At 52.3% G+C, this 9622-nt stretch overlaps 1 protein-coding gene across 1 annotated transcript; it reads right to left on the bottom strand.

The window, feature by feature from the left end:
* Positions 1-5604: 5604 nt before the first annotated feature.
* Positions 5605-7367, bottom strand: Hoxc12 (homeobox C12). The gene is made up of 2 exons (XM_004637912.1): positions 6668-7367; positions 5605-5938 (listed from the first exon to the last, which is right to left on the bottom strand). The coding sequence occupies exons 1-2, from the start codon at positions 7269-7271 to the stop codon at positions 5700-5702; spliced, it is 843 nt and encodes a 280-aa protein (XP_004637969.1). The 5' UTR covers positions 7272-7367; the 3' UTR covers positions 5605-5699.
* Positions 7368-9622: the final 2255 nt, after the last annotated feature.

Below are 9622 nucleotides of genomic sequence, written 5' to 3'. Positions count from 1 at the left end.
GTTACAGCCACAACACTGCCAGGTGCATAGTTTATGGAACATCTTTCTACAATTCTCAGTCCCTGTGAACTATGCGCCTTCACAAAGAGCTTTCTAATCTGTCCTCGAAGGAAGTTCTGCACTCATGGGCAGAGAAAAGAAAATGAAGACTTCTAAGTATCCAGTAAACACTTTGAAGAGAAAAAATAGCACACCGGCTACTTGCGATCCCGCCTAATGGTCCGACTGTTTATCCTCATGGAAGCTAACTTTCTTGGCTCCTGGGGTAGGCTCCAGCAGATGGCACAGGCTTTCGAAGCCTCAGGACAGAGCGCCAGTGGCCGTGATCCCGGCTGGCGGGCCGACTGCCACTGTGGAGATATGGTGTTCCCGCAAAGGGAAGGCACTTAGAAGAAAGATCTGGTTCCCGCAGCACAGCAGCGCCCCAGGCTCTGGCTGCTCTTCGAAAGGTCTTTCACAAACTCCCCCAGGGTTAAGGTGCTTAGAGACAAGGGCCTGGGCGGGACCGGGTCTGGAGAGACAGTCTCCACTGCTCCGGCCAGCAGGGGTCATCCCGTCCTTCCCGGGGGCCGGCAGCCCTCCGGAGGCGAACGCAGCTGCCGGCGCTGTTGAGCAGGGAGCTGCGCGAATCAGCCGGGCTTTGGGGACGCTGGGCTTCCTCTTCCCGGAACCCTGGAGGGGACTGCTGGCAGGACCAGGATGGACGAAGAAGTGGACCCGGAGTCTCAGAGCCCTCTGCACCGAGCCTGGGTACTGAGGACTGCAGGAGTGAGTCAGTGAGCTGCCCAGCTCACCAGCAGCTGCCGACCCGCCTTTGTCTCAGGGCTTCCCCTAGAGCAGCAGCCGCGAAGCAGAGCGCGGTTCTGCAGCGGTGAGCGGCGGGAGAGGCTGGGAAGTCTTGCTTCAGTGGGCGCTGGCCGTGGGCTTCTCCACGGAAAATCGGCAACTCGGTCTCCATGGACGCAGGCATGTAGGGCGGCCATTCAGGCCAAAGTCAGGGCATAAGAGTGGCTGTAGGATCTTGGGCCTGCAGTTCACCTCGCGTTGAATTATGCCCGAATCTTCCTCTCCTCCAAATGCTCACCGCGAAAAGTTGGGCGGCTCAGGGTTTCCGTGCGGCCCGGAGCCTAAAATCCGATCTTGCTTTCCTGGACACTAAGGGAAGGGTGGGCAAAGGCTCCAGCTTGGCTGGAACCCAAAGTCCCAAGGGTTTGCTTTGTTTGCAGATCTGGGCCCCGCACTCCCAGCTCGGCTCTGGGTCTCACCTATCGATCGATCGCACTGGGTTTCCGGCTGCATTAGCATCCACAGAACCCTGACTGCCAGGCCCGTCTCCTCCTGGCTCTCTCGGCAGTGGCGTTAACACTCTGGATTCTGTGAGGCAGATCAGAGTGAAGTGGAACAACTTCGTGGATGATCATGCCAAACACAGAATCCATTCAGATGACATAAACTTAGATACACACAACGTAAGTGATTCCCTAAATCATTCACATAATTTCCCCGGTTTGTTGCTTCTCAAAATTCAGAGGCACGGAGTGTTTTGTCTTAATATGGAGTACATAATAGTTTGGGATTTAAACTAGATAAATAATTGCAACAAAGGGGAGATCTTCACCCAGACCCAGCGCTGTGCCCTGACTATTTGAGTGGACCCTATCACGGCCTCCTTTTCTTGCTGGGAGACCAAAAGAATTGCTTTTGAGTCCCAAGTAGCAATCTGTAGTGTCTTTCCCTTTCTGGGAGCCTGCATAGACACTACTCAAGAAGGTTCTTTCTCTCTCAGATTAAAAGTGTCTATGAATAAATTAAGGGCCAGTTATTCATGGCTTCTTTAAAGTCCCATTTTTTTTTAAGAGTAGAAAGAATTTCCTGAAAGAAAGCTTCAGTCTGAGAGGGACAGAAGGGGGCCCTGAAAGTGGGTTGCCCACCAATCCTGCTTCTCAAAAGTGTTTTATTGAGTAAAGCCACAAGGTAAGGCAGACTTAAGGTAGGACAGAGCTACCATCAATCATTAAGATTACAAGTACAGTCTCTTAGGTAATATTGATTCATTGGCAGGTCACAGGATGCCACACCCCATTTTTTAAGGCTAGAAATTTCTCCACTGTTGGTCCTTTCTGTGTAGACAGATCTTAAGAAGTGGACAGTCTTTTGCTGGACTCACTGAGACTTAGAACCCTCCCCCCTTATTCAGGCCCTGGCATAGCCACTGGCTCCTCCCCCAGGTCATGGCTACAAGAAGGTGGACACCTCCATGGTTCTGCACACTGTCAGGTCTTTGTATGAGTACTCCCACAGTGTGGGGTCTAATTCTTGCCTGTAACCCTGGATCTGCAAGGCCACTGATGATTAGGAATAAAGGCAAAATGGGACTTGATCTAAATTTGCTAGACTCTCTGATTAAAGAAAGGGACATAAGGGGGAAAATATTTCAGAGTAGGAGGTGTGTGGCTGTGAAGTCTTCTCAGTGGGGGCCCCTGGTATTCCTGGGAAGGTGGTGGGGGGACTTGGAGGAGATTCCCAGGGCTGGAGCCAGGCAGTTAGAAAGGGTAATTGGTGTGCAAAAGAGGTACAAGAATGGAGGCAGGGGGAGGGCATTTCATAGAGAAATAAAGGGTGGATGGAGGTGCACAGGGTTCATGGGGACATGCATCCTATAGCCACTGGCCTGGACCTGAGCCTATCTGTGGCAAAGCATGCTGGCTTCAAGAGGTGGAGCCTATTACAACAGCTTCAATAGGCCTTTAGTCTCCTGCTCAGACATCTAGCAATGCACAAAATGTCCTCTTAAAGCCTCTGGATTAGAACCACAGCTTTGAAACTCTGGACCCACCAACTCCAACTTCATTCTGTGTCCGTGGCACTAAGTACCCCCAAGTCCCAGCTCAGCATCTATTCTTCTGGTTCTTGCAGTGTAGACCTCCTTTTCTGCAGTTACTTTCACCCCCCTCTGGGCTGTCTACATTATTTTTAAAAGCCCAGAACTCCTAAGAGCCGGCTCTCCCCACCTAGTCTATTACCCCTCCCCCCAGTTTTCTCTCTGCCAGTAATTGTTTGGGATTAGAGATGGCAGCTCATCAACAGATCTTGGTTGGTCATATATTTTTGTTGCTTCTGCAACTGCTCTTCCTTTATTATACATTTATTATTTTTATTATTCACTTGAATTGGAGAAAATAAAGTGGGAAACAGCTAGGGGGCTGGGACTCATTCTTTTTGGACAGGGGAGATTATACTTGGGGACCCAGTTTTAAAAATTGTTCTCAAAAGTCACATTGTCATACATACATGTTTTAATTATTAATATTAATATTAATATGATGAAGCAACTCTGTACAAGGGCTATATAAAGAGGAAACGTGCTAAAGACAGACATTTGAATAGGAGAATATTCTACAGAGAACTGGGAAGAAAGGTTGGAGAGGGGTAACCACACATAGGGACCACATTAGGTACTAGCAACAGATACAGAACAGGACACAAATAGACAGAGAAGCTCACTGAAGTCAAGATTAAAGCGAAGGAAAGAGTATTGCATATCTTTGCCCCCCACCCTACCCCACATACTCCTTTTTGAAGTGTTCTGGTCTCTTTTCTATTAGGCTGTGGAAGTCAGGTCAGGGTGAGGGAGCTTTAATCCAGCACCCTAGAGCCTACTAGTCACAGGAAGGGCTACAAGAAAGGGTACAAGAGTTGACTAGGCTGGGGTTGCAGAGTAATGCCTCATTCCTAGACCCAGCCCACAGAAGACTGTAGACAATTGGAATGAAGGTGCTCTCTACAACGTGTAGGGTAAAACAAGTGGAGGTGGATGAGATGTTTGTCAGGTCCCAGATGCCCAATGGGAGATGAAGGCATGTGATTGTATCTCCTCTCTATAGGGCTGTATGGGCTATAGGGCTGAAAGTGTGCAAGTACAATGGGGGGGGGCAGAAGTTTGCTGGGCTCAGCTGTGTGTGTGTGTGTGCGCGTGTGTGTTTGCCAAAGTCCCCGCACAACCTTGCACAGGGACTTGAAGTTATGTGCTGTTGGGAGAGTCAGATACTCTGTGGATTGCCCCTGGAGGGTACAGCGACCCTCCCTTGTAAGAAATACACTAAGCTACCAAGCCAGTATCACACTGCCCAGGCTGCATTTAAGTCCTATCAGTCTCCCATTTCTTACCCATCTTGCTTCCCAAAGGTGGGAAAGCAGGTGGGAAGTTGGAGAACTCAGAGAAATAAAAAGGAGTGTATTAAAACTGGCAAACTGGTGGGCTTTTCCCAGTGATCCTCTCTCAGGAGCCATCCCAGGATCTATGGGACTAGGATCTGCACTAGAGCCTGAAGGGGTTTATGGATAAAAGCCCTTCCCACTTAGAGAAGCCACTCTCTGGTCTCCAACTGCTTTTAGGGAAGTACCTCCCACCCCCTGCTCAGATCCTGGAACTCAGCGGTATGCTGGCATGGAGGCAAGGCAGTGGGCCTTGAGACAAAGGGCAATGTTGGGGGGGCGGGTAGGGGGGAAAAAAGAGAGAATTGGGTGGAGCATTGGAGCACCCCCCCCTCCTTCATTGTCACCAGCCTGGGAAATGGGGGCTGATTGGGGCCTCTGCAGTCGGGTAGCCCCTTTAAGGGCAGATTCTCCTCCTGTCTCATAAATTACGTCGGTCCAGCCTCAGGCCGGCCATGACCATGAACGCCAGCAGGGAAGGGAGAATCAGCCACAGCCGAGGCTGTGGATGTCAGAAACCCTGACTGGCCATAAGCGGCTGGCAAATAATCTCTTGAATCTCCCTTCTCTCAGAATCTCTTGGGCTTCTCAGAAGGCCAGGTGGGGGTCCCTGGGGCGGCTACTGAACCTGTAGTGTTGTCTTCTTGGCTCTCCTTTCTTTGGTTGACGCTTGAGCCCCGCTGCCTTAGGCAGTGGCAAGCGTGGGTAGCAAGCACACCTGTGAGCCAATATTTGCCCAGAGCAGGCAGGAGACTCGGACAGGACTGGGGACCAGGAGACCGTTCTGGCAACTTGTCCTAGAGGGAACATAAGGCTGATGGTAGCTTTATCCATAGCTGGGTCTGCCAACAAGGGTGCTTCAGCACCCTGTATCCAGGCCTGGAGGACCCAGACTGGAGCAGACTTCAGGCTTTGCTGATCATTCTCTTCTGCCATGCTGTACTTCTTCCTCAGTTTCTCCCTTCTACCTTGCCAGAACTATCACAAGCCTTCTGCTCTCTCAGATGAATCTCCACTGTTGGTCCCACCTCCCCACCTCATTGAACCCCATCAACTGTGAGTCTGGGTGCCCTCCACTGTCCTCACTCCACTCCAGGTAGAGATTTAAGACTCTGAAGGAAAGTGGAGGAAAGGGGTGCCTAGACTACTGTTTCTCCAGATTCTGGTCTGAGGCAGAGGTGCAGCACCCCAGTTCCACCTCAAATAAACTAGCCCCCTCGCAGCACCGCATTGTTTCCTGTCCCTGCCACCTTCTGGCATCTGTGGGCTTCTCTTCTACCCGGCTGGGTTTCCTCCCCTCTCTCTGGGACCTGGCAGGGCCTTGGGGGGATGTGAGTGGGAGGGAACCTTGAACAAAACAGACAAGAGAGAGGGCCTGTAAGAGACAACTGGCGTTCCAAGCGGGGACACTGTCCCAGGCGGCACCCCCTCTTCCTCTTTGCCAAGACAGGCTCAGTCTGGGGCTGGTGCCTGTGTCCTGCCCCCTAAAAGAAGGAGAGAGCTTGCTCCCTCAACAGAAGTCTTTTCTTTTTCATTCTCCGATTCTGAAACCAGATCTTGACCTGCTGGTCACTAAGATTCAAGCGGTCCGAGAGTTCCCTCCGGCGTTGGCGTGTGATGAACTCGTTGACCAGAAACTCGCCCTCCAGCTCCGCCAGCTGCAACTTCGAATAGGGCTTGCGCTTCTTCCGTGAGCGGCTATGGATCGGGTACCAGGGCGCGCCTGGGTGGAGATGAACCGCAGGGTTGGCCAGAGTCAAGGGATGACCAGACCCTTTAAACCTCCATCTCACAGCAGACCCCAGACCCTTCCTTTCCCTTCTTGCCTCCAGGTATTCCCAAAGCCTCTTACACCCAGACCTCCACCCCACCAATACCCCCTCCTCATCACTCTCTTCCCTTTCACTCCTTGCCTCCTCAGCCCTACTTCCTGCAGTAGTATCAATGACCCTTCTACGATCCTATGCACTTATGCCCAACCATCTCCCTATATCCTGGCATGGCCCCTCTACACAACCAGACCCCATCAATTAAACCGAATATGGGCAATTGGTGAGGAGTGAACAGTGTCCACGGATGTTTCTTTAAAAAAAAATAATGTAGGTGAGGGGGGCCTGTGGGAAGGCAGTGAGAGAGGCCCCCAGGAGAGAAGAACCCGGATCGCCTTCCCAACTATTTAAACCCAGGCCTGGGGAAGTCTCGGTCAGAATCCCCCTTCTCCCGAGCTCCCTGCTCCTCCAGCCGCAGGCTAATGAAAAAAGGAAATCTCTAGTTCTTTTATGGGGATATTTACATGTTTATAGGGCACCCCCCCATACGCGCTTCTTTTAAAAAGAAGCGCCAGCTCACCGCGCATTCTGTCATCCCAGGCAACCCTAGCTCTGTCCTTCCCTGCCCGCCTCGGAAAGAAGTCGGATTTGAGTAAGCGGCACCCGTGGGCCGGAGTCCTTACCGCTGGCCGAGAGTCCGCTGCCGGGGTTCAGTGGCGATACCAAGCCGCCCGGGTCGCCTGCGCCGGCGCCCTTATTGCCCTCGTTGAGTAGGGACGAACTGGAGTCGGATTCCAGCGACTGACACGAGGGTGGGTCGTGTGGGGGTCCAGTGCCGCCGTCGCCACCCCCGCCTCCCGCCGCGTAATCGTACTTGAAGCCGAGCGCCGGCGGCCCCGACGGCTCCAGCGGCAGCAGCGCCGCCCCCGGCCCGGCTCCGGGGTCGCGCCCGCGCTCCTCGCGCTTCAGACCCCCGCCGCCGCCTTCGGCGCACGGCTCGCGGTAGTAACTCTTGCTGTCCTCCACGCGGGCCAGCTCGCACGTGCGGCCGAAGGGTGGGTTGAGTGACACTGGGCTGCCGAGGTAGGGCTGCGGGTAGCCATTGCACGGCTCAGCCGACGGCCAGGGCAGCGAGCACACGTTGTCGCGGCGTGGATAGGACAGCGAAGGCAGCCCGGGGAGCTGCGCCCCGGACGCGCGGAAGTTGGGGAAGTAGAAGGTGTCTCCCGTGTGGATATTCACCAGCGGCCCCACAAACCCAGGATTCAAGAGATTATGCTCGCCCATTTCCGCGGGGCCAGACCGGCAGCTTCTACTTTATTGCTATCTGACATTAAACATAGTTAAACCTGCACTGGCCACCCATTGGCCGCCCTACTCACGTGGGCGCCGCCGCCAGGGGGAGGGGTGGGGACAGCCGACTCCCCCTTCGCCCCGCACCAATTCCAACTTCCCCTTCCCCAATCCCGGCTGGGGGTAGGGAGCCGAAGGGCGGGGGCAGGTTTATTCGCTGGATTCTGTTTTTTTATATTATTATTAAATCATATAAAACCTAGCGCAGAAGAGTGAAACAATCGCCTGATACGGGGTGAGAGGAAAAAATCCACACCAAAAAAATACCAGCATACACACACCCCTGCACCCCTCACACCCCCTCCCAGATGTATTATCTTATCTCCAACAGCTGGCCAAGCACAGCCCATCCCTCTTTAATTAGCTTCTTTATTAACTAAAACCGTTGGAATTTACAATATCTCCCCAATAAATTACTATTAGATATTGTGTCATATAAAGTTTACTGGCTGTTTAAGGAGACGGATGAGCCCTTTGGCTCAGGGTTTATTTACAGTAGAGGCGAAGTAGGGGTAAGGACAGGTTTCCCTACAGCTATTTTCCCCAGCCTGGCTCTTGCTGAGCTCATCTACATCGGCTTTCTCTTTAGGAATTTGGACAGATTTTGGGGATCCTCTCATCCAACCAAAATTTAAAGAAAATTGATAATGCCAGCTCTTTGCTTCGGGAGAAAGGAGTCTCCCCCCCCCCATAGCCCCCCTATTCCTGGAAGGATGTGTGAGAGGAAGCAGAAAAAGATGGTGCCCAGCTCCGTATGGACTTGCCTGCCTGCTCTTGAAAATCTGGGAGTTTGAGCAATCCTTTCACTGTGACTTCTATGGCGCTGAGGAACTTCTGAGAACTCCTGGAATTTCTGCAGCAGGACCCTGAGGTGTCTCAGTAGGCTTGGCCAGCCAACCTTAAAGACGCTTGATTCCCACTGAGGAGACACCCACACCCTAGAACCTGTGGCCTGCCTCAGGGACTATCAGTGGGCTACTGAGGTGGACTGGGAGTGAGGGGCAGAACCCTGGAGAGTTATCTTGTGGGGCTTAAATTGTGTTCATGGCTCAAGCCTCAGAACCTCTTTCCAGGGAAGGCTGAGTGCCCAAACTTGGTCACTGAGGACAAAATCCACATCTGTAAAATCACAACCAGATCTCAACTAGGTGTACCCAACATGATCAAGTGGATTTAAAACAGCTGCAAAATATGGCTCTTACTGGAGCCATAGTAGAGAAAATATTTAGATTTCTGTGTGATTGTTTCATGCTCCTATTCAGGCACCCCCTTAAAGTAGCACAAGTTTAGCTAAAAATTGCTAATTAAACTTACAGATTAAGAAAAGGAAAAACCATAGACAAGTGGGAAGATGGAGAGAAAAATCCATATCGGTGAGAGTTACATATCTGAAATTAGCCAAAACTACAAAAGTAGACTGGAGCGGAGAAGATTCTCATCTCTCTCTGTTTCTCCGGCTCCCTCCCCTCTCTCCTCGGCAGGACGCGGCAGAGAGAAACACGGATTCTTCGAATTCCACCGTTCCCTGAGCGATTTCATATCCCAAATCATAGCTGCTCACTCCGACAGAAATGTGTCCCCGCGGGCGCCGCCCTTCCCCGCGCAGCAGCTCGCAGCCCGCAGCTCGGCGCCCGCCCCTAGCCCTGCTTGGCGGGTTTCCCTTCCGCGCCTCCGCTCCGCGCAGGGCCTCAGACAGTTCGCCTGGCCCCTCCCGTCCTCAGGAGTCCGCCCCGTGCCTGGGTCACTTGCCGAACCGAGGCTCAGCTGTGGGATACCAGCTCCGCTGTCAGCCTCTGGGCACAGCCAGGAGAGCCACGGGCGGCAAGGCTGGAGGTTAGCCCCGGATTAGCCTTTTTGTGCTTATTTGATTAAGGGGCCGGGAGGCTGCGGAGAGGAGCATCCTTCAGCTGCAAATTCCATGTCAAAGCATCTCGAACATCTTACTTATCTCTCCTGTTCAAGACGCATTAATGAGTGCCATTTAAAATTTTATTTTTAAATTTTTTACTTGGGAGTTATTTCTGGTCATAAAGAGGGTGTGACTTTAATATTGCTGATTTCAATCAGAACACTGCACTGGCAGTGCCGTCTCCACCCAGGCTCTCCAGACCTCAGCTCAATTGCTATTGTTGCTGTAAGGCTTGCCGAGCTGGCCTTTCGAATAATCATTAGTCTTTGTAGGGTAGTCTCTTCTGCATTCTCTTTTCTCTTTTCAGGTGATTCTAATCTCAAAAAGAAAAGAAGAGAAGGGGTGGGGGGACCCAGGAGGAAGATCTCAGCCTCTT

Source organism: Octodon degus, unplaced genomic scaffold (assembly GCF_000260255.1).
Source record: "Octodon degus isolate 3935 unplaced genomic scaffold, OctDeg1.0 scaffold00093, whole genome shotgun sequence".
Lineage (NCBI taxonomy): Eukaryota > Metazoa > Chordata > Mammalia > Rodentia > Octodontidae > Octodon > Octodon degus.
This window is presented reverse-complemented; position numbering and strand designations above follow the sequence as displayed.